The sequence below is a fragment of the Triturus cristatus genome, chromosome 6, assembly GCF_964204655.1.
Source record: "Triturus cristatus chromosome 6, aTriCri1.1, whole genome shotgun sequence".
Lineage (NCBI taxonomy): Eukaryota > Metazoa > Chordata > Amphibia > Caudata > Salamandridae > Triturus > Triturus cristatus.
In genome coordinates this window covers 822,040,196-822,065,113 of record NC_140589.1, presented here as the reverse complement: position 1 = coordinate 822,065,113, position 24,918 = coordinate 822,040,196, and the positions used below count along the sequence as shown (strand labels likewise).

Sequence of the window (24,918 nt, the reverse complement as noted above, 5' to 3'; positions counted from 1 at the left end):
GCCAACCCAAACGGCATCCGATTAAACTGAAAAGTGCCTACTGGCGAGATGAAAGCAGTAAGATGCCTACAGGACTGATCCAGTTCCACCTGATGGTAAGTGGACGCTAAATCAATCTTGCTAAACACCGATGCACCCGCAAAACTAGACATATAAGGAGCGTGGAAGAGGATAGGAGTCAACCCATATAACCTTGTTGAAGCTGCGCAAGTCAATGCAGACTCTTAGAGCTCCCATTTTTTCCTTGCCATAACCAACAGGGAAAGCCATAAAGAAGATTCTGTGGGTTCAATAACACCTTTGATGGCCATTTTTTCCAGAATATTAGCTAACTCTGCTCTGATGCTAAAAGGCACCATCCTAAGTTTGTGTTTAACAGGTACCGCAGTGTTCTGGACCCTGCTTTTATGTCTAAACCCACAAATCTTACATCAAATACTTTAGGGAACTTTACCATCCACGAATTGCCTGTGTCCTTATAACTCTCCTTGACCAAAGACACTTGTACTTCCTTCCCCGGTCTCAAAGTCAATCCAAACAATCCTTGGTGATACCAACCTAAGAATTTAAGTCCCTTTTTTGCAAGATACACCTTCCCTTGAATGATTCTCACTTTGAATTTAAGAAGGTTTTCAAAATAGCCAACCAACTAATTTTTTTTCCATCATATGAGACCGACACCTGTCTGGAGCCAACAACACCTTGTTGTCCCATGTGTTCTTTAACAGCTCTTCCATTATTCTGGTCATTCTTGCTCCAGAATCCACTAGTAGTTTTAACAACCTGACGTTTACACAGAAATCAGAATATGGGTCTCTACCCTCATGTTCATTGTCATTGTGTAAAACTAAAATCAAGTCTCTTGTATCATCCATCAAATCAGTCATATTATCTCCTGAATCACCTACTAACACCCCATTCACTTTGTTTCTTTTTGACTGTCACACTTTATCAAAATGACCAAGTCTCCCACAGTTCTTACATGTGGCATTTTTGCAGGACACGGTTGCCCCGTGGGAAGATGTTGAGGGTATCCACATCTAAAACATACATTTTTGTTTAAAAAATTGATTCATGTCACCTCAATTTGTTTCAAATATCTTCTTCTAAAAAGAAAATTTACTGTTCACACCCTTGACAGAGAACCATGTTCTGAAGTTGCACCAACACTATCAACTCTCTCAAACTTTTTTTTAGATATTTCATACCTTTGACAATATCAATTCTCTCATTTAGAGAATGATTCCTATATGTAAGAGATTTCTCCTGTACCTTTTTTGTCATGACACCTGACCACTATTTGATTCCTGATTAACTGGTTCATGAAATCTTCTAATTCACAATCAGCGGGTAAGACGCATAAAGCTGTCACATATGAATCTATCGACTCCTCTTGGTGCTGTTCCCTTGTAAAATGTATGCCTGTCTACAATTAGACTTGGCATTACATCAAATTGCTTTTCTAGCTTCGGAACTGCCTCCTGAAACTCGTCCGATTCCTCTTCATCATCTGATGCCTATTGTATCGGAGGAAGATGTTCAAATATAGTTTGCCCCTCAAACCCTAACTTGTGCTCAAGAAGGAATCTTTTCCTCTCTGGACAGTATCTATTTTCCCCAGTGGTTCTTAAATACTTTGTAAAAGCCCTAATCCAGATCTTCCATTTAATTTGCAGTTCAGCTGGTGACTGTAAAAATGGGGGTGGTGGATTTACCAACCCCATGTCCCAAAAAGAATTGCCAAAATAAAAGTTAAACCACCGTCACCACTGCAAATACAACTAATAATGGTGATTATACAAATAATTAACAGACAAGAAAATACTCCTGTCCTCCTACTGCAAATTGGCTAAAGTATAGCTTTACAGTTTTGTGATATTCAACAATCGAAAATGTGCGTGTCACTGACGTTTTCACAAGTGTTGAATTCAGCTGACTCACACAGTGAGCGTGTCACAGTTTGGCATGCCGAAAAACCAAATATACTTGGCCTATAATGAACGGGAAAACAAAAAAAAAAACTCTGTTTTAATTGACAGTGTGCGTTTCACTGACTGGTTAATTAACCCGTTGACAGGCTGTGCGCTTTATTTTCATTAACACGATGTAGTGTGCATGTCACTGACAAACAGCAAACTTGCTGAATGACACCCGTCTCACTGCCGGCTGATTCTAGGGACCGCTCAAACTTTCCCCCAAAAATCAATGTGGCCTCTCAAGAGCCATTTGCTGCTTGCAAAGCAATGCCTCACTGCACTCTCACCTCGAACACAGCTACAGTTGGGGCCTGTGCGATAATACTTGGACAGCCTTACACACAAACATCGTCACTGGTGATCCTCACAGACTGTGCTTAATGAATCGCACATCAAGGGTATTCTTTCCGTTTCTGACCAAAGTGTAGTGCCTCATTTACATCACAAATATGTGTAGAATATAGAAGCATTTATTCAGGTCTCATATCGTACAGCACCAGGAGGCAACTACTGTCCTGGCAAGACTACACACTATGACAGAACATGGAACACAGAGCATTATGTGTTCCACCTCTGACTTAAACTGCATAATAGAATACCACATGTACATAGAAGGATTCAAAATTACATGAAGGTTTCTAGCAGAGGAAAAGAAATTCAAGGTGTGAGGGAGGAAGTGGATAAAGTTCAGTGTAAGGTTTGATTTTGAGAAGGAGGGGAAGTCTATGACCTCCTTTTTGAAGGAGCTGTACATAAGAGACCTAAGAACCATCCATTGTCAAGTGGGAGTGAGATAGTCAGAAATCTGTGTTTGGCGGCAAGGTGAGAGAGGGTAGCACAAGAAGAAAATGTGAGTGTTGTCAGCACAAAGAAATCAAATGATGAGATAATGCCCCCAAGTAAAGTAGTGTGCAGAGAAAGTAGGAGTATGCCAAGCACAATGGGGATCTTTTGATTTCCCAGCCACTGAGAATGAGTGATCATGCAAACCATTGAAGAGCAGAGCTGATATGTGGAAGATTCACTTGTCTGCTTTTTGGAAATTATTTGGAAAATAACTCAGTAACTACATATTCAATAGAATTTCATGGGCAGTTAAAGGGAAGGAAGGGGGATCAACTAAGACAATATGTTGTTTTGTGGTTTTACTAGGGTTGTGGGATTGATAACTTAGCTCTCCTTTGTTGTCAGTGGTCAACTTCAACCTGTGAATGACAAGAATGGATGATCTGATATGGAGATGGAAGATAATAGAATATTATTTAGGTGAGCATATGCTTGCCTCAACTCAGCTCTTCATTCAGTATTATAAAAACAAATCATTTTCTGTGGTGTCATTGTTTTAATGCCTGCTGGTAGCTCCACTATCTGAACATCTGAGGTAACACCTGTGGAATATCCAAGCTTACATTCCCCACATCCATGTGAGAGAGGTAAACAGGGAATACCATATTTTGGGAAGTGACCTACAACCCTTAGAGTATGGTTCTCCACCAAGTAGCTCAGAAACTTATAGTAGCTCACAACCACTCTCAAAGTAGATGTAAAAAGTGGAGCCAAGACCAGTTACTCATTCAGGCAGTATGTGCAGGCTGCTCACATCAAGACCGTTAGAGTATAAGACAGCCAGAGTATAAGACAGGGTCTCATGATAGTACTCAAAAACACCCGGTGACAGCCTATCAGGTCTGTCACATCACCATCTGTCTCCACTGTCAATCTAAGAGTGCTTGCAGTAAACAATACTAACCCACTAAAGTGTGGGCTGTGTGAGCCAGAGTGAACATGTGTTACTTGAGAGCATAATCAGTCCAAGAGCTGAGGAGAGCAAGGTAGGGGTCCACTACTGAGACAGTTATTAGCCGTGTGTGTGTGTGTGTGCGCGGGTGTCATTGTGTCCCACCCTAATGAACAATGTTGCTCCTTTGAAGCAATGCCTTGTGTCAAGGACCACCAAAAGTGTATGTTTCCCCTGCATAAACAGTTCTTCTTTGGCACAATTGGGCCCATTCATCGCATATTAGGGGTAATAGCTTACTAATGGTCATCTTTGACATATTGTGGGCATTCTTGCTCTTGTTGTGGCATAATGATAATCATCATTTGCATATAAAGAGCATGACTGGCATACGTTTAGCCATCCCTGACACAATGGAGGCCACCCCTTGCATAATAATTGCCAAGGCTAATATATGATGGACATCCTGGCCATTATGGTGTCCAGCCTTGCCACAATGACCCTGGTATAATGGTGGGCATTATTGATGTATTGCAGGCGTCCTTTGTGTTGTGGTGAGCATCCACAGTCTATGATTGTCATACCTGTACATTTAAAACATAATCTATCCTTGTGAGGCATTTATATATGTGAGTACTCGAAATTGATTAGCTGATGTTTGGGGACTGTGTATTTCCTGAAAATAAAAATTGATGTCTGAAGGAAAGTATTATGAGACCTATTTACCATTCTTTCACGCAATGCAACAAGGTAGCTTGCTGCACTGTGCTGCATGAAAGGAACAGAACAGAAATTATCAATTTTTACAAAGAAATGGAGCCTTTCTGCTCTGACCTTTCTCTGGCACACCTTGTGCTGTCCAGTGCAAATGCAGGCAGCCTCACATCATAGTGTGTTAAAGCCTATCATTGTTTTGTGCAGGAAGAGACACCTTCCTGCACAAAAAATCCTTAGAGGCATGAACCTCTTCCTATGTGTGCTGCACTGCAGCAAACGCAGAAAGAAGAATTAACAAGGAGAATTAAAGATATCGATCTATGTTACACCTCTGTCAGGTAAGCACATAAATTTGACTCAAACTCTGGTTTACACATCATAGTAAATCTGCGTTTACATCAAAATACATGGGCGGATGCATGGGAACTCCTATGCTTCACCCATGTAAAGTCTACCCAATGCAAAGTAATACAAGACAATGTTGCGTTACTTTGTATTTACTAAACCAGGCAAAGCCACACAAAGTGGTTTTGCGTGGCTCAGTAAATCCCAGATAAGGACTTGTTTTGCCTCGCGACTACTACAAAGGACAACATACATCCTTAGTAAGTCTGCCGCTGTACTTTTTGTCAGAAAATGTTTTTCTTTACTAAAATTAAGTGTGTGTCCCCAAAATGGAAAGTGGTATGTGATAGGAAAGTATGTGTATTTTCACAAACTTGTTTGCTGATGTAGACCAAATGGTTGCAATTCCAAAACACATTTAAAGTTGATAGTTAAATGATAATTCAAGCTGAAGTGGGGAGACATATTGCTGTGGTTATGTTCTTTGTGCCACGTGCCATCTGATACTTTGGGGTAGATTTACTAACACTTTGTGCTGGGTTAGCATCAGCGAAGTGATGCCAACCAGCAGAATTTTTTTTTTCCTAATTTACTTTCCAGTGTTTCCTACTTTCTTTTCCGACTTTGCATGCATGCTGCATTGTGCAGCACAGATGCAAAGTAGGAAAAGTTTTAAAGTGTGTCTATGTGTAGTATTTTGTTCTGGAAGGGTACCCCTCCCGTACAAAACCTATGGTAGACTCAGGAATGCACCCTAGCACTATGGCCCTAAGGTGTGTGCCTGGCGCACAGCAGCTGAAATCAGTGCCAGCACTAGGGAGAGAGGAGGAGAGAGATTTAACGCTGTGGATATGGCAATCTCCTTCTCCCTCCCTGTCACGCAGCGTAGCATTTTTGGCTGCTGCTCTGCATTCTGTGACTTTTTTGTTAATCTGGGCCATAATCTGTTATTTCATTAGTCAGGTGGAGTCATTTCTAAGCTTTTTCTGGGCATTTCTGTCTGGTTCCTCGCCTGAAATGTCTGGGCGGTCACTGCTGATAATCCTGCTTAGGATGGTCATAGTGTGATATGAACATACGTGGGATCTATTTTACAGTGATAACATTTGCTAGTAGATTGGGTGGACTTTCCTTGAGCAGAAGTAGCTCTCACCACAGAAAAGGGCAGATATCTCTGCCTTAGACAGACGCTTTGACTAAGAGATTTCCTTCCCAAAAAACAGGAGTATAATAGTTGAAATCACCTCTAGAATCCTTTGGGGGAGTGGGGTGCTGAGTGTGTAATTATGTATTTTATCCTCTTTTCTTATTTTTATGGAATTAATAGCTACCATAAATAAAATGCCCCCCAACTTCTGTTAAAGCGATTTTTTAAAAATTGCTTGCTTGTAACCTTCGCTCAGGAAAATTATGGGAATAAACTTCTGGGCACGCCTCGCTCACTTATGTTTCTGCGTGAGGAAGATAGAACTGTCACTTTTTGGAAATTTTCATGCAAAAACTGAAGCCTTTTTTTACAACCAGTTGAGGGGATAGAGGCCTAAAACTCACAAAAGTTTCCTTAGTAAGTACAAGTGGAGTCTAAACATGCAACCCTGTGCTTTGTTTCCTTACGGCCATAATAATACCTGTCACCAACTGAAAAGTGCACCATAACCAGTGATTCTGACATACTTTATTAAAAACAACAAATAAAAGCTTAATACTAGTTTAACCCGTGAACGGACCAAGGTCCTGGGAAAATCGACCTTTATTTGAGAGTGATAAACTAAGGACTTTCAGAACAACATCACCCTAGTTAGTGTTCTGTGATATGTATTTATCTGTTAGAGAAACTGAACAAAATACTGAGCAACCCATCGAGAAACTGAACGAACTTTACATTTTCGTTTTCGTCTTGAGAATGTAGACATGTATATGAATAGGTCCGCCCCAGCAAATAGGCCTTCTGGTGCTGAAAAATATATAGCTTGTGTTAGTATGACTCAAGATATTGAAAGTATATAGTTTTGACGAGCGTCATGGAAACATCTTGAAAAATTCCTCCCCCCGTAGTGTTAATAATGGTTAATAAAACTGATCCATTAGACTGAGTGCAGCTTTCAGTTATGCTGAATCACGTCCTCTATTCCCGACCATCAAACACTATGTTCCAGAGTTTGCATAGCTCGTTACCAGGTTATAATAACTGGGAGCCCGCAATCCCTGTACAAAAACCCAGAACAAATTTCCATATTACAGTGCGGTGTGCAGTGGCGGCTGGCACGGATTGGAGGTGGGGGCAGGAAGCGGGTTTGTAAGGGGGTTTAAAAAAACATAAAACTCTTACCTGATGCCGCATCTCTCCTCTGTGTCTCCATCACCGTCTCTCCCCTGGGGCCAGAACAGGAAGCACCCAGGCTCCCCTGAGCCAATTACAACGCTGCCATGCAGTGTTCTGATTGGTTAGCCCCCAGGCTCCCCTAAGCCAATCACAACACTGCAATCTAGTGTTTCGACGCTCAGCCAGAGAATGGAAGCCTGGGCATGTTCTCCATGTAGGTTGTAATGCAGCAAGCGTGGAGAACATGCAAAGTGCGCTCCCCCTGCTCCTCTGTCATCGGAGCAGGCCCGCAAAACTACGCAGCAGGAAAATATAAAATGATTATAACCTCGAGTTATTGTAATTTTATGTTCCCTTTCTTTCACTGCTTCAAAGCAGTTGGGCGATGCTTCTCCGCCGTAGCGGAGGAGCTGCTGCTGGCGGTGTGAGTACTAAAGAAATAACGTAGCTGGTCAAATGTAATAAGTTATTACAGCTAAGTTGTGACTTTATATTACCTCCTGCAATAGCCAGCAGCCAAGGTGAAAGACAAGTCACAGAGCATAATCACAACCTTAGTTTTAGCAAAGAATGATAACTGACTTTTCTTTATTCTGATTTTTTTCTAAAATGAACAGAGTTCAACAGAAAGTAGAAAATGATGGCATCATTATTATTTTTTTGCGCTCAATAGGTTATTACAGGAAAGATAGAATCATTCTTATTGTTTCTACACATCATTTTTTTAATCGGGTTTACAATAAACTGAGTCCAATTTTTTTTTAATCGCAAATTACTAACTGTACATTGGTGTGTCTCATTTCGCACTGCAGATTCCGCTTTTATTCTTCATGTCTCCAGCCAAACTATATCTCTCATGTGAAAGAGTAGTTGGTTAGTGAGAACGGTGATGCTGTAACCATATCAGCAGTAAAAAACGATTTCATACATTAAAAGGATATTGCCAAATTACCACGAGTTCCATGGCCTTTTGAAGTAACATGGCCTTCAACCTCGTTCCTTTATATGGTCACAGAACTCCTCAAACACTTGCAATATCCTTATAATGTACAGCAGACAAAATCAATGATGTGCAGAAGAGTTTGCTGATTAAAAGAAGGTGTTTCTAGCTCAAACTGATTAAAAGATACTGAAGAAAGCACCACATGGAGTTCAGAACATTTTCCCCAGAATATAGAAGCAATCTTCAAGGTGTTGTTTTTGGGAGGTTTATTGCAATGTACCTACCTTTGCTGAGTGAATGCCTGTATTGACACGTTTATATGCTTTACTTTGATAGGAGGTCTCATTGATGGACTGCACAATCTTGTCAATATAGAGAAGCTGGTTCTTGATAATGTGAGGATGACGGAGAAGGATGCCACACAGTTAGGTAAGAGATTTTGCCTATGTTTATTTTTTGCACAATCACTCATCATTAGTGTTTTTTAAATTATTTTAATGATTTGGATGTTTGCGTTGAGAGAGAATACACTGAAATTCTTTAACACTCTACTCTACACCACTCCACTCTACGCCATTCTACCACACTTCACTCCACGCCCCTCCACTCTACACCCATCCACTCTGACACTCTACTTTACTCCAATTTCTGACACGCTATGCCACTCTATGACACTTTACTCCTCTCCACTCTATCACACTCTACTCCACTCTACTTTACATCACTCCACGCTGTGACACTCCACTTTATGACACTTTACTCCTCTCTACTACACTACACTGTTTAACACTCCATGACTGTGAGACCGGCCTCACGGCGTTGCCCTCCCAATCATCCAGCCAACCTGCAACCACCCTCAAGACACGACATCTCCGACTCCGGCCGCCCCAGCCACCCAGATCCGAGTGCCGGCCAGAGCCCTGACAGACTCGACACCCTACCACGCATGTCCGACCAAGGGAGCGGGAACCCTCGAGCCAGACCCAGAGGCGCCAGCCCAGTCACACCTCGGGTCGCCTTCCCCCGGGAAGACTCGATCGCCAACAGGCCCCTGGGGAGCAGGCGCCTCCCCTGCCGAGCGTCTGGGGTCCCTCCCAGACCCACCTGAAAAGACCAAAGAAGTGAGCGGCAGGAAATCCCGCCGAACCCCCTCCGTCACCCCAGTCCCCCCTCTGCGAGGACTCCGGACTTCAAAGGGCAGGGGGAGTATAACAAGGGGTGCCGGGGGAACGAATGTAGAGAAGACCTGGAACCATCCGAGCCTGCTGACGCTGTCGCGGCTCCTGAACGCTGAAGTCACCTGGGCCTGCTGAGTGACTCGCGGCCTCTCGCTATTGAACCATCTGAGCCCTGCTGACGAGATCGCGGCTCCCGAACACTGAACCACCTGGGCCTGCTGAGTGACTCGCGGCCCCCAGCTATTGAACCATCTGAGCCTTGCTGACGGAATCGCGGCTCCCGAACTCCGACCACCTGTGCCTGCTGAGAGACTCGCGGCGCTCCCCTTGAGGACGACTCGGTAAGAGATCGCCCAGAGACACGACACCCTCCAGCTCGAGGATTGTGAGCTATCCGCAGGGTACTTCGCAGAGACACTACCTTTAAAGACTGTCCCGCTACCTCCATTCCCCACTACCGATTTGTGGTACCTTGTGCCACTGCTGTACTGCTTGCACCTTGGATCATAAAGATCCCTTGACACCATCGATAAAAGAACCTATCGTCCTACAAAGAATACATGTGGTGTCACTCTGTTCGTAGTGTTAGCTCAGGGTGTACGCGCCTGGTTCGGCCTACTTGGGAGAGGTGGGTCAAAGGGGTGGGCAAGACCGGTATCGAACCCCCCTCCGGCGAACGCCTTTCCAACATTTGGTGGCAGACGACGGGATCCGAGCCGACACCGAAAGAGAGCGTGCGGTGAACGACTGACGCACTACCAAACAGAGATGGAAGGAGAAACCTCCCTGGGTGCCGCAGGTACCGAAATAAGCTCACCGTTCCGAGAGGATCAATTGGACTATTACACGCATAGAGAATTAAAACAGTTTTGCAAGGACCTTGGCATCGCTACCACCGGATTAAGCACAAAGGAAGACTTCCAGAAAGTATTGAAAACCTGGGTCGCGACGGGGGCTCCCCCGACCCAAACGGAAGGAGACTCTGCCCATGAACCACCAAGCATCCCGGTGAGAAACAACGGGCTAGAGGGGAACCTGTCCCCCGAGGAGCTAGCGGACCGAGAGAGAAGCCGCAACCACGAACTTGAACTGGCAAAGCTAAAAATCGAGGGAGAAATAAAACTGGCAGAGAAAAAGTTAGCCGTCGAGCAGTTACGGCTACAAGGGGAACTCGAGGAGAAGAGACGCCAAAGAGAGCACGACGAAAAAAAACTCCAGCTAGAACATGAACGCAGCCTGAAGGAGATCGAGTGGCGGGCTAAAAACGAAAAGTCACAGCCGTCCGGGAATCCACCGTCCGCTCCCACCGGGGAAACCAAAGTCCACATCCCCAAGGATGTGGTAAAAGAGTATTACAAAAATGACGATATCCAGCAGTGGTTTAAGGCCTACGAAGTCGCCATGACCTCTCACCGAGTCCCGCAGAAGGATTGGGGGGCTGGCCTATGGGGCCGGTTCTTAAGCGAAGGAAGAGACACCCTGCTAGATCTGCCCTCCATGGTCATGAACTCCTACAGCCACATGAAGGAAGCCCTCGTGGGCCGGTATGGACTCACCCCCGAAATGTACCGACAACGGTTCCGAGATTGCAAGAAGATACCGGGCACCACGTGGGTAGAGTACGTGAACTTTTACAGCCGAGCCTTGGACGGGTGGATCAAGGGCAGCAAGGTCTCCACCTTCGAAGAACTGTTTGATCTGATTGCCTGGGAACATTTAGCGGCCAATTGCTTTGTAGAACTGCGCCAACATCTCCTGGACAGTAAGCTCACCGACCCTCGGAAGCTGGCCGCTGAGGCTGATCGTTGGGTGAACACCCGGGCCACCCGGGGCCCCGTGGGGGACTACGGCCGCCACAGTCAAGGGCCCCCCCGCCAGAGGGGCGGAGGAAACCACGGCCGACCAAGAGACTTCCCCGGGGGGCCCTCACACAGCCCCCCCAGCAGCCCACCAGCGGCAGGTTCAGCCCCGTCCCCAGCCAGCACCGGAGCCCCAGGACGGCTAGGTCCACGAGCTAGGATCACCTGCTTCCGCTGCCAACAGCCCGGACACTACGCCAATGACCCCCAGTGTCCCCAGTATCAGCGAACCGCAACGACCAACCCCCCGGCCCGGCAGATGGCCTCCGTGGCTCTGGGGGAAGAGATGGAGGACTCCGAAGAATGGGAACCAGCGGCCATGGCCCTGGTCTCCCTTGGTGATCGAGAAATGGTCCCCGGGACACCCTTGCCCGCCAACACAAAGAAATACCGACAGCAGGTGACCATCAACGGCCACCGAGTCGAAGGCCTCCGCGACACCGGGGCGAGTGTCACCGCGGTCCACCGCAGCCTAATCTCAGAAGACCAGATCCTAACCGGTGCCCTCTGTCCGGTCATATCCTCCGACAATTCTGAGAGCCTCTGCCAGATGGCTCTGGTGCCTTTCGAGTGGGGAGGGGTCTCCGGAGAATTGAAGGTAGCCGTCCGAACATCACAGCCCGTAGACTGCCTCCTGGGCAACGACCTGGAGAGTTCCCCGTGGGGGCAAGTGGAACGAAGAGCCCATCTCGAGATGATGGGCCTACCAGAATGGGTCTGCGCCACCACGCGCTCCATGACCGCGCGATTGCCTCTCGCCGCGGGTAGCGAGGGCCGCGCCCCGAACACTGTACCTGAGGACCGGGACGCCCTACCAGAGCCGGACAACCCTCCTTTGGACGGAGGAGAAGCCACGGACCCGGGAGAGGGGCCGGAACTGTCCGCCCCTGAGGCACTGACTGAGCTCGGAGAACTGCCCGAGATGGCCCAATGGCGCTGTGAGGGAGGGCCCTCCCGTGAAGAGTTCTGCCAGGAACAGGCCACCTGCCCTTCCCTCGTGGGACTCAGACAACAAGCCGAAGCCCAGTCCGCCGGTGAGCGAACCGGAACCCATTGGGTCTATTGGGACAATGGCCTCCTATACAGCGAACAAAAGTCAGCCGAGCTAGGCGCAGCCCGAGTACTGGTGGTACCCCTGCGTTTCCGAAGCCTCCTCCTGGGCCTGGCCCACGATGTACCCTTGGCAGGACACTTAGGCCAAGACAAAACATATCAGCGATTAGTTACCCACTTCTATTGGCCCAAGATGCGAGCGAATGTAGAAGTATACTGCAAATCCTGCCTCACGTGCCAGGGCAGTGGGAAGAGTGGCGGAAAGCGCAAAGCTCCCTTACAACCGTTTCCCGTTGTGAGTACCCCGTTCGAGCAGGTCGGCATCGACATCGTGGGACCCCTGGATCCGAAGACCGCCCAGGGCCACCGCTTCATCCTTGTCCTGGTGGACCATGCCACCCGCTACCCCGAGGCCATTCCCCTCCGCACCGTGACGGCTCCCGTGGTGGGCCGGGCTCTCATGGGGATCTTCTCCCGTGTCGGATTTCCCCGCGAGGTTGTGAGTGATCGCGGAACTAACTTCATATCCCGCTACATGAAGTCCCTGTGGCAGCAGTGCGGAGTCACATATAAGTTCACGACCCCCTACCACCCCCAGGGCAACGGCCTAGTGGAACGCTTCAACCGAACCCTGAAGGGAATGATCCTGGGCCTCGAAGAGCCCCTGCGCCGGAGATTGAACGTCCTCCTCCCTTGCCTCCTGTTCGCGTACCGAGAAGTTCCCCAAAAGTCTCTGGGGTTCAGCCCCTTCGAACTGCTATACGGACACCCCGTCCGAGGGCCCCTGAGCCTGGTCAAAGAGGGCTGGGAGACAAGCCCCCGGGGGACACCCCCTGATGTGTTCCACTACATCCTGGCGCTCCGCAACCAGACGAGGAAGTTCAGAGAACTCGCAGAGGCTAACCTCGAGGCCAGCCAAGAAGAAATGAAGCGCTGGTATGACCAGAACGCAACCCTGGTCGAGTTCCAGCCGGGCCAGCAGGTTTGGGTCATGGCCCCGGTGAAGCCCTGCGCCCTACAAGACAAATGGACTGGTCCCTTCAAGGTGATCGAGCGGAAGAGTCAGGTCACGTACCTGATCGATGTACAGTCCCCACGGAACCCCCTCCGGGTCCTCCACGTGAACCATCTCAAGCCCCACTTTGTGAGAACGGAGTTAAGTTTGCTACTGGCCACCGATGATGGGGCGGAAGAAGACACCGAACCCCTGCCCGACCCCCTGTGCGCTAAAGACCTGGATGGTTCCGTGGAGGGAGTGAGACTTTCAACCACCCTCACTCCCCAACAGTCCGACGACTGCCGCCAGCTGCTCAGACAATTCGCAGACCTCTTCTCCCTCATTCCAAGGGTCACCGACTGGTGTGTCCACGACGTGGACACCGGCGACAGCCCGCCTGTGAGACACCGAGCCTACCGGGTGCCTGACCGGGTCCGCACCTGCATCAAGACCGAGGTACAGAAGATGCTAACCCTTGGAGTAATCGAACCCTCCGACAGCCCCTGGGCCAGCCCGGTAGTTCTGGTACCGAAAGCGGCTTCCCCTGGGGTCGCCCCCGAACTAAGATTCTGTGTGGACTACCGGGGGCTCAATGCGGTCACCCGAGCAGACGCTCACCCTATTCCCCGCGCCGACGAGCTCATCGACCGCCTTGGGGCCGCACGGTTCCTCAGCACTTTTGACCTGACCTGCGGATACTGGCAGATTGCTCTCACGGAGGGGGCGAAAGAACGCTCCGCCTTCTCCACACCAGATGGACACTACCGCTTCAGGGTCATGCCGTTCGGGATGAAGAACGCCCCAGCCACGTTCCAGCGGTTGGTGAACAAGGTCCTGGCCGGACTCGAGGAGTTCAGCGCAGCGTACCTTGACGACATCGCCGTATTCAGCTCTCAATGGCACGAGCATCTCCAGCACCTCCGGCAAGTACTAATGGCCCTGCGCCAAGCCGGACTAACCGTGAAGGCCAGCAAATGCCAGCTCGGGCAAGGCTCCGTGGTCTACCTGGGGCATCAGGTGGGGAGCGGGCAGGTCGCCCCCTCCAACCGAAGATCGACGCCATCAAGTAGCCTCGCGGGGCCCCTCACGGAGTTGACCTCCAAAAAGCTCCCGAAGAAGGTGCAGTGGACCCCCCATTGCCAGCAGGCGTTCGACGCCTTGAAAACCGCCATGTGCACCGTCCCCGTACTCAAGGCCCCCGACTACTCCCAAGAGTTTGTGGTCCAGACCGACGCATCCGAACACGGCATCGGGGCCGTCCTCTCGCAGTTCAACGACAAGGGCATCGATCAGCCCATAGCCTTCATCAGCCGAAGGCTGCTGCCGCGAGAGCAGCGTTGGAGTACTATAGAACGAGAGACCTTCGCCGTGGTCTGGGCCCTCAAGAAACTACGGCCCTACTTGTTCGGAACCCATTTCCGAGTACAGACGGACCACCGGCCTTTGCGGTGGCTAATGCAGATGAGGGGGGAGAACCCCAAGCTACTACGATGGTCCATCTCCCTCCAAGGGATGGACTTCACTGTCGAATATCGCCCCGGGACGGATCATGCCAACGCCGACGGCCTGTCCCGGTTCTTCCGCTTCGGCGAGGAGAACCCCCCAGTGGATGGGTAGTTCTCCACGCCTTTCAGCTGGGGGGGACGCGTGTGAGACCGGCCTCACGGCGTTGCCCTCCCAATCATCCAGCCAACCTGCAACCACCCTCAAGACACGACATCTCCGACTCCGGCCACCCCAGCCACCCAGATCCGAGGGCCGGCCAGAGCCCTGACAGACTCGACACCCTACCACGCATGTCCGACCAAGGGAGCGGGAACCCTCGAGCCAGACCCAGAGGCGCCAGCCCAGTCACACCTCGGGTCGCCTTCCCCCGGGAAGACTCGATCGGCCACCAGGCCCCTGGGGAGCAGGCACCTCCCCTGCCGAGCGTCTGGGGTCCCTCCCAGACCCACCTGAAAAGACCAAAGAAGTGAGCGGCAGGAAATCCCGCCGAACCCCCTCCGTCACCCCAGTCCCCCCTCTGCGAGGACTCCGGACTTCAAAGGGCAGGGGGAGTATAACAAGGGGTGCCGAGGGAACGAATGTAGAGAAGACCTGGAACCATCCGAGCCTGCTGACGCTGTCGCGGCTCCTGAACGCTGAAGTCACCTGGGCCTGCTGAGTGACTCGCGGCCCCCAGCTATTGAACCATCTGAGCCTTGCTGACGGAATCGCGGCTCCCGAACTCCGACCACCTGTGCCTGCTGAGAGACTCGCGGCGCTCCCCTTGAGGACGACTCGGTAAGAGATCGCCCAGAGACAAGACACCCTCCAGCTCGAGGATTGTGAGCTATCCGCAGGCTACTTCGCAGAGACACTACCTTTAAAGACTGTCCCGCTACCCCCATTCCCCACTACCGATTTGTGGTACCTTGTGCCACTGCTGTACTGCTTGCACCTTGGATCATAAAGATCCCTTGAAACCATCGATAAAAGAACCTATCGTCCTACAAAGAATACGTGTGGTGTCACTCTGTTCGTAGTGTTAGCTCAGGGTGTGCGCGCCTGGTTCGGCCTACTTGGGAGAGGTGGGTCAAAGGGGTGGGCAAGACCGGTATCGAACCCCCCTCCGGCGAACGCCTTTCCAACAATGACCCTACTGTACTCTGTGATCCTACATCTCTATGACGTCAATCCCCTCCACTCTATGCCCCTCCACACCCCTCCACTCTACGCCACTCTACCACACTTCACTCCACTCTACGCCCCTCCACTCTACACCCATCCACTCTGACACTCTACTTTACTCCAATTTCTGACACGCTATGCCACTCTATGACACTTTACTCCTCTCCACTCTATCACACTCTAGTCCACTCTACTTTACATCACTCCACGCTGTGCCACTCCACTTTATGACACTTTACTCCTCTCTACTACACTACACTGTTTAACACTCCATGACCCTACTGTACTCTGTGATCCTACATCTCTATGACATCAATCCCCTCCACTCTATGCCCCTCCACACCCCTTATTCCTTTCTTAACCCCTCCACTCTACATTCCCCCTCTCTACGCCGCTGTACAAAACTCTATTCCACACTACGTCCCTCCTCACTACGCTGCTCTATGACACTTTTTTCTAGTGTATTCCCCTCAACTCTATGCCCCTACACTCTATGCCCCTCCACAACACTTTATTCCATTCTAAGCCCCTCCACTTTACATTCCCCCTCACTACACCACTGTACAAAACTTTCTTCCACACTCCGCCCCTCCTTGCTATGCCTTGCTATGCCGCTCTATGACACTTTTTTCCAGTGTACTCCCCTCCACTCTATGCCCCTCCACTTTACGCCCCTCCACTCCATGCCCCCCTCTGTCCCAGCGCAAAGCAGCACTTGAACAGGACTCGCTCTATCTCACCGGGAGGCTCGCATTCAATGCATTTCTATCGGACAAATTACTAAATCCGCCCGGCACCTGAATCTCTGAGGTCCCGGCATAATGAATTCATAACGGTTCTCAAGCCTCCTGCTATGACAAAGGGCCCCACTATGATGCAGTAACTTGCACATGAAATTCTTGTGATCAGTCACCAAAATCCTAGTTGATATACTCGACCCCTACCTTATATTTACACTGACAATTATAGATGCTCATTTTTGTCCTGAAGATGAACTCAACTGAGTTCGAAACGTCGTCGACCGCTTACAACATGAACCCCTCATATTAAGTTTAAAAGAAAGTGGTTCAACTCTTGTTGTCAATGCGATGTCTTCTTTTAAAGTCCACTTTCACTTTCTATGTCACGCTTACTGTCACTGAATATGTGAGCATATAATAAATATCTGGTATACCTTGACCTTCTTGTCCCTGTTCTATATTAACTATCGCTCTCTCTCTTCAAAATTAAGTTAAAAAAACCTTTATTTAAACGCTTACCCTTTTTAAGGTTTTTCTATCCTGGACCTTTTTAGGCCATTTAGAACCATTGTGTCTCTTTTCACATTGTACCACCCCAGGTTCGTATATTGGGGTACCCTTGTTTCCTATTAAACCCCTTCTCTCTACGTCCCTCTACTCTACGACACCCCACTCTACAGAACTCCACTCTGACACTCCGCTCCACAACACTCTATGTCACTCTGAAGTACGGGGCCCTCTAGGGCCACACGGGTTCTTACTACCACCTGCTATGCCTTCCCAAAATGAAGAGTCGTTTAGACAGTAGAGAATGAAAACTTACATGTATTCAGGTATGTACTCTGCAGAGGAGACCAGTCAGACCTTCACCCTAAGATGTCTGTTGAGGGGACTGACTCCCCAGGGTACGCTAATACATGGTTAACCTTTCTGGAGACTTCGGCCACGCCTCTGGTGGAAAATTACCGACTTGAGGATGTACAAAGGACATACACCGAGATGAGCTAGCACCTGCCAGAGGGATGCACTATCAGTATTTCAAGGCCACTGTGCCGAGTCTCAGCGTCTCCTAACGTGGGAGCAGAACTACATGAAGAGATTGGAATGTGCAAACAGAATAACAGTTCATTAGCAAGTCGAGTTGCAGCCTTGAACAAAAGAGAATAATAAGTAAGTACAGTTTTCTGCTGAGGTAAGCGTGTTAGGGAAGTAGGGCCTAATGTGAGCACAGCCTGAGCAGTCTTCTAGTGGTACGAAAGACAACATGGAGTCACACAGGCTAACTAAGGCCTACATGCAGCAACGATAACTCAGTGGGTTACATAACTTGAATACAAATGGCGTCTATTTAACCACACATTGCTAACCTAACATGGCATAACGGGTGCACTGTGAAAAGGGAATTTTAAACCCTAACAGACCCTCCTTTTAGCATGAGTGGCTAAAAGCTTTATTGCTATCCGGCAGAGTCTTTACAATTCTCGGTGGTGAGAGAAATACTACCTAGCCATTCATTGGTCAAAGTGAAAACACAGCAAATGCGAGAATCAAAGAAATGTTATTCAGTATTCAAATATCCCCTCGTCTATTAACATTATTGACTGTATTTCTTGCATCATTATGGGAGAGCACTTATTGTCACGTTTGGGCAACGGAACACTAGGGGGGAGTTTGCTTATACAATAGGTGCAGCAGGCTGGGAGACAATGTATGCATAAACAACATGTGAAGATGAACCCTGCAATGGCTACCAGGACAAGAAGTATCTTCCAACCCCATGACGTCAATAGACCCCAGAGCCATCCCAAGAGGGACCATGTGCCATTGTCTTCATGAATTTCGGAAGCTAGTCTGTGCAATTTCTGTATTGCAGAGTATACAGTCGGGGCACTGTCAGGTATTTACACACAGCAACTGCTGCCGATGACGCAGCAGGCTCCACCCCTGTCAGCTAAGATAACGTCTAAAGCCATCAGGTTTTGAAGCAAGACAAGTCTCGTATCCTGGAGCTCGACTGTAATATTGGTCAGTATACCTGCAGTGGTATTAAAGACTCCCTCGACTATTCTGACCAGACTTTGAATATTGCGGGCATTGAACATGGGACACCAGAACGGTACGAGACCCTTCATTAAGTCAGTAAACTGCTGCAAGGAAGTATCTGTTTGGTCAATATCGTCTGTATCTTTAACCCTTTTAACACGGAAAACTGGAGCATCCCTACGCTGCAGACAATGAGTTCTGTGGTAGTTGGAAGGAGCTATATAAACTGGGGGAAGGAGGTTAGAAAGGTAGCATCGCCCGGACCATCCCTCAGGCAGCCACACATAACCACGATCACCACATACTAAATAAATATTGAGTGGTGGGATCAATGGCGGGCTCTTGGGCATTCGCAATATTATGGCGTGGCATCTACTGTTCCCTACCTCTATGTCTCCTGTCCCTTGAACACAAAAGGGGACCGGCAGATCCAGCACTGCAAGGGGTATGGGTTTGTCTTCAGTGACATTGCGGGCTTGGAAAGATTGGGAATATTCAGATACATTGAAATGCGAGAACCTATCTTCGTCCACCCCTGTTCTGTTCGCCTTCCTACCTCCATTTGCCGCTCTGAGGCAAGAACTCAAGAATACTCGATCAAATCGTCTATCTCCAGGGGAAACACCATGTGGGGATCGATGCTGAGGATACACGTTCATTGTCATAGAACGGGAACTGGTGCTCCTGTGTTCCAAAGTGTCAGGCTGGCAGAATGAGCGGATCAAACTAAGCAAGTTGAACCAACCCTTACAGCTATCAACATAGGGCAGAGGCACAGGCAGCAAATTCTCACTTTGATGTGTAACCGAAGGTAACAACCCACGCACCCAACATTTCATTGTGTTGTAAACAGCATGTGTTTGATGCCACGTCTGTATAAAAACATTATCTTTATAGGACTTCCGGTGCTCTTCTTTGTGTGGTGCTAAAGTGCCAATAATATGTTCAGGAGGTGTTGGCGTGGTACTTATCCAAGCATTCACAGGATATTTCTCTTCTAGAAAGAACAGCACCCCAAATACAATTATCAGAGAAGGCAAAATTATTATCACAAACCCTTTTTTAGTCTTGGGGGACCAAGAGGACTAAACGGGACCATGCGGAGTGGGACACGGAGCTGCAAAGGGCTGCTCCTCATCAGGAATGGGACGACCAAAGGGATACATTTTCAGAAAACACTTTTGAGAATTGGAGCCGCAATACAACCGTCCAGAGGGGTATTCTTCTTTCCTGTGTCCGTTATGAGGCTCACATGCAGGCTTCTATCGTTCATCAAACACTACCACGGTGGAGCTGCACAATTGCAGCCTTGCTGGAAAACAACCGCGGCCCTTAATGAGAAACAAATCCTTCTTCTTTCAGGATAGGGCAACCTCCCTCCAGGGCAAATACCCTCAGCAATCCTGTTCAGTGTCCAGGGCAGGCACCAGAGGCACAGCACCTACAACCTAAGCTCGAGTCCTTCCCTAACTCCTAGATTGCCCTGCTGGTGCACTGTCCTTCCGTCGGGGCCGCAGATTGTACCTGGTAGTCCCAGGCTCTTCCTCGTTAACAAATAGGGGCAAGAACTCAGATTCAGTTGGGGATCGGGACTCGGATGTATGCACGCCAGGGGCTGGAGTATCCGGGGCGGCCCTTATCTCAGGGGGTATCGCCTTGAATAAGGCCTCATCACTCTCCTTGTCTGTTCGCGCCCCCCTCAGCCGGGCATCAGAGAAAGGGACGAAACGGGGAACAAGCTCCCCTTCCTGATCAGTGATCCCGTCTCGCACCCAGGCGTCGTATGGAAGCGGAAGGGGCACCCTTTTCACATGGGAGGCATGGACCCAGTGCTTTCGGCCGTCGATCTTCACTGCAGTGTGGGTGGCCAAAAGCACCTGGGCAGGCTCCTTCCACCTTGGCTCCAAACAATTAGTGCGCTGAAACTGCCGAAACATCACAAAATCCCTAGGCTGGATCTAGTGCCCGGGGCCCTCTGGCACTGGTTGTAGAGCGGCGTGTAGCTGTTGGTGGAGAGAATGGAGATCTTTAGACAAGGCATTCAAATAGTCAATCAAAAGAGGGTATTCTATCTCAGAAAAGCGCTTGGGTCTTGGGACGCCCCAGACATTAACAGGCCGTCCGAAGACAACCTCATAGGGTGATAGCCCTGTTCTAGAGTGTGTTGTCACCCTTGTGGACAATAACGCTAAGGGCAACGCATCTGGCCATTGCAACCCTATACTTTCATGTATTTTCGCTAGCTTCAGTTTGAGAGTACCATTGTACTTCTCAACAAGACCTGCTGACTAGGGGTGATTTGCTTCATGAAATTTCTGCGTAATTTGTAAGCTCTTACACACCAGATCAATGACTTTTGCATTGAAGTGGCTACCATTGTCACTCCAGATCACGCGTGGCAGTCCGTAGCATGGGAAGTACTCTTTTAAAAGTGCTTTTGCCGTTGCCATAGCCGTATTTTCTTTGGTTGGGTAGGCCTTGATCCACTTACTGAATGCACAAACTACCACTAGTACATATTTCAGGTTATTCACTCGTTCCATTTTGAGGAAATCCATTTGGAGAAACTCAAAAGGGAACGAAGGCGGTGCAAAATTACTAGCAGGTGTAGGGGTGCCCTTCCCAGGGTTGGGCTTTAGGGAAATAATACAGTGCTTTACCAAATGTGAAGCAACCTTAGGGATATTCTCGTTCTGCCATACTGGATCTAATAGTTTACATATCCCTTTGGCACTAATGTGCGCCGGGCCTTGAGCCATGGTGACTACGGGGAGGATGAATGCATTTGGCAACAACCATCTGTGCTTCTCTGACAAATCAGTCCAGCACCCATCCTCATCCAAACGTTCTGTCCTCTCCTCCCCTCCCACATTTCCAGTTCGTCTACAGTCACCTTTCTTTGTATTTCCTTTCCACTTTCCACTGTATCCTCAAACATCCCATTGTCTGGAACCCATCTAGCAGGACCTGCCACAAACATTTTATTCATTTTTGATCTAGCTGTCTCCTTAGCTGTTTGGTCAGCAAAGATATTACCCCTTCCAACATCATCTACAACAGCCTTGTGTGCACTGCACTTGATTATAACCAACCTGTCCGGAAGCGCCAATGCTGACAACCTAAGTATCAGGGGCAAGTGCTGTACCCTTTACCCATGGGATGTCAGGAACCCTCTCTCTTCCCAGAGGTGTCCAAAATTATGGGCCACCCCGAAGGCATACTGACTGTCATTTTAGACATTAACAGCCAGTCCCTCACTAAACTCACAAGCTCTCAGAAGGAAGACTAACTCTGCTGCTTGGGCTGACTGATATGGAATGCGAGATGTCTCAACTACAGTGCGTAGCGTGGTGATCGCATAAGCTGCAGTGGTAGTGCCATCCGGCAATTTGAAACAAGAGCCATCGACAAATAGTTCCCCTTGGGGGTCAGATAAGGGAACATCAGTCAGGTCTACCCATCCCTTCATTTCCTCTTTGGTCCGGAATAAACAATCATGGACATCATTGTCCTTTTCTTCCGAAGGGAGTGGTAGTAACGTGGCTGGGTTCAAGTTAGCGCATCTTTTGATGGTAATGTGCGGAGCAAATAATGTTAGCTCATATCCAGTGAGACGCGCACTTGTGATGTGCTGCGTCTTTGTCTTGTTCAAAAGCGTGTCCACAGCATGCGGTAATATAACTGTGAGGTCCGTATCAAGAACGAGCCCTGCTGATTGCCTGATAGATACCGCTGCTGCCGCGGCAGCTCTCAGACAGCTAGGGAGCGCTCTCGCGCAATTCTCCAAAATGGTAGAGAAGTAAGCGCAGGGTCTCTGCTTACCACCAAAATCCTGTGTTAGTACAGAGAGCGCTCAACCATCTGCCTCATGTACATAGAGCACAAAAGGCTTCTGGTAGTCAGGAGTCCCAAGCACAGGAGCAGAGCAAAGCGCAGTCTTTAATTGTTCAAAAGCTTGCTGGCATGCAGACGTCCAAGGCAAAGGCTCATGCACGTCTTTGGTGGTGAGATAAAGAAGGGGTTTTGTTAGTAAGGAAAAGTTCAGGATTCAGGGGCGACATTAGGAAGGTATACCCAGGAACGCGCGTACCTCGTGTTGGGTTTTAGGAACAGGCATGTTAGTGATAGCAGCTATGCGTTCAGGTGTTAGCTTGTGACCCTCCTTCGACAGTAGGTGACCTAGGTGCCAAATGTAACAACAATTTAACCATGGTTCTTTACAGCCTGTTTCACTGTCCGAGGCCACTAGGAGATCATCAACATATTGCAGCAACACATTACCAGAGGGGAGTTCCAAAGCATCTAATTGCGTTTTCAAAGCCTGACTATAAATACTGGGGCTTTCTGTATAGCCTTGTGGAGCACAACAGAATCTAAAGCTCCAACCGGCTATTGCAAATCCAAACTCCAAACAGATGACGGTTGTCGGGGTGTATTGGGATGGTAATGAAAGCGTTTTTCAAATCAATCACTGAAAATAATTTAGCTGTCGGTGGAATCATTGTCAGGATCGTTGTAATGTCCGGGACCACAGGATATTGAGGGACCACAATTTTATTGACCTCTCGGAGATCAATAACGAAACGGTAAACATCAGGGTGGCTGTCAGAACAGTCCAAATATGCCTTTTTAAGAATAGGGAGAATAGGGCTGTTGCACACATTCGCTGCTGTCTGTTAAATCACACCAGACTTAATCAATTCCCGTATTATTTGCAACTAGGCCTTCTCTCCCGCCTGGGATATCTTGTACTAGGGAATTCGGGCAGTCTGGCATTTTCCTTTATTTGTATAGAGACTGGTGGGTTCTGAAGCAAACCCACATCTGTATCTCCTGTAGCCCATAATGTGTGTGGCACATCTCTGAACTCGGGAGGGAGGGGATCATCTTTAACGAAGCATTGTTTTGCATAGGCAACTCGCGGGCCAACAGTCATATCAACGCCATCTGGGGAACAGTGAATTGTCGCATGCAATCTTTTTAACAGATCCAGCCCTAGTAGATTCTCCCCAAAATTGGATGTCAGTAGGAATGGTGAGTCAACTGTAAAAGGGCCAATAGTCAAAGCAAGTGGCTTGGAAATGGGTCTAACAGCCGGTACGCCTGAGAAACCCACCAAAACATAGTTTTGGCGAGACAGAGAGGCCCCCGGGGCCAGTGAACGGGAAACAGAGCTATTCATGACCCCTGTATTGATTAGAAAGTTCTCAGAGGTACCTTGTAGATCCGCAGTAACATACAGTCCTCGCGGATCTACAGGCACCGGAACTGGTGCCTCGCCCTTGGCTGTCCTAGCTGTGAGACAACCCCGTCACTTCGTCCATGTCATAGTCGTTGTGGTAGTACTGTCTTCCCCGAGGGCTGTCAAAATAATTCCTGCTCTCTCTATTGTAAGACGCATCCTCTGACTGCGTCCCCCCTCTGTCCCCCCCTCGCCCTCTGCCACCAAAACCTGGACCTCTCGGAGCCCCACCTTTCTGCAACAATTCCGGACATTCGTTCCGCCAATGTTTCTCCTTTTTACAGTACACACATTGGTTGGGTCCCACGGAAACACCTGAAGCACCACCCCTGTTTGTTCGGGGCTGCCGTGGACCAGAACCTGAACCCGAACCTCGTCCTCTACCTCTACTTCTCGCAACTTGCTGCATTAACACCCTCGTCTTCAAATGTTTCGACTTCCTTTCCATCCTTTCTTTGTCCTTGTTCTCTCTATGCTCATAGTACTGTGCCATACTCAATATTACTGACGGGGAGGATGTTGTCCAAGTACTTTCCGAAGCCTGCAGTCTAGTGGCAACCTCAGGGAGTAAGTTAGGGACAAATCTGTTCAGAAACAAACGGACACCACCCTCCTGTGACAAATCTTGACCACTAAAGTCGCGAAACACCCATTCCAATCTGGTGAAGAAATCCAACACACTCATCTTTCTTCTGAAGATATGCAGTCAACTTATCCCAATCCACTTTCTTCGGAGGGATAAGGGAGTGCATATAGGCAATGATACACCCCGGTAAAGCCAATAACTCTGCCTTTGGCTTCTCCCTGGGCTTGTGCTCCTTATCCCATGCTCTAATCTCGTCCCATGTGCCACCCAACTCCAGAGCATGGTCGGGCGTTTGGACCTGTCCCCATATATCTACCTGTACTAACAAGCTGAAAAATAACTCTATGTCAGCTAACGTCATCACTGTGGAGGAGGCCGCCTCTGTCAGTTCTTTATAATATGCAGTGGGTTTTTTCCGTAGGTCTGGCAACTGGCTATTTAGGGAAAGAACCGCACTCCTCTTCCAAGGAGTGTAGATCCATTGTTCTTGGAACCGGGCTTCGACTCG

At 48.8% G+C, this 24,918-nt stretch overlaps 1 protein-coding gene across 2 annotated transcripts in view; it reads left to right on the top strand.

Annotated features, from left to right (window-relative positions):
* NLRC4 (NLR family CARD domain containing 4) overlaps window positions 1-24,918 on the top strand; it is a 222,480-nt gene that overhangs the window by 53,264 nt on the left and 144,298 nt on the right. For both annotated transcript variants that reach the window (XM_085611423.1, XM_085611424.1), the window contains one exon: window positions 8,379-8,471. In XM_085611423.1, coding sequence (XP_085467549.1) covers window positions 8,379-8,471 — 93 coding nt within the window. The remainder of the gene's footprint in view (window positions 1-8,378; window positions 8,472-24,918) is intronic.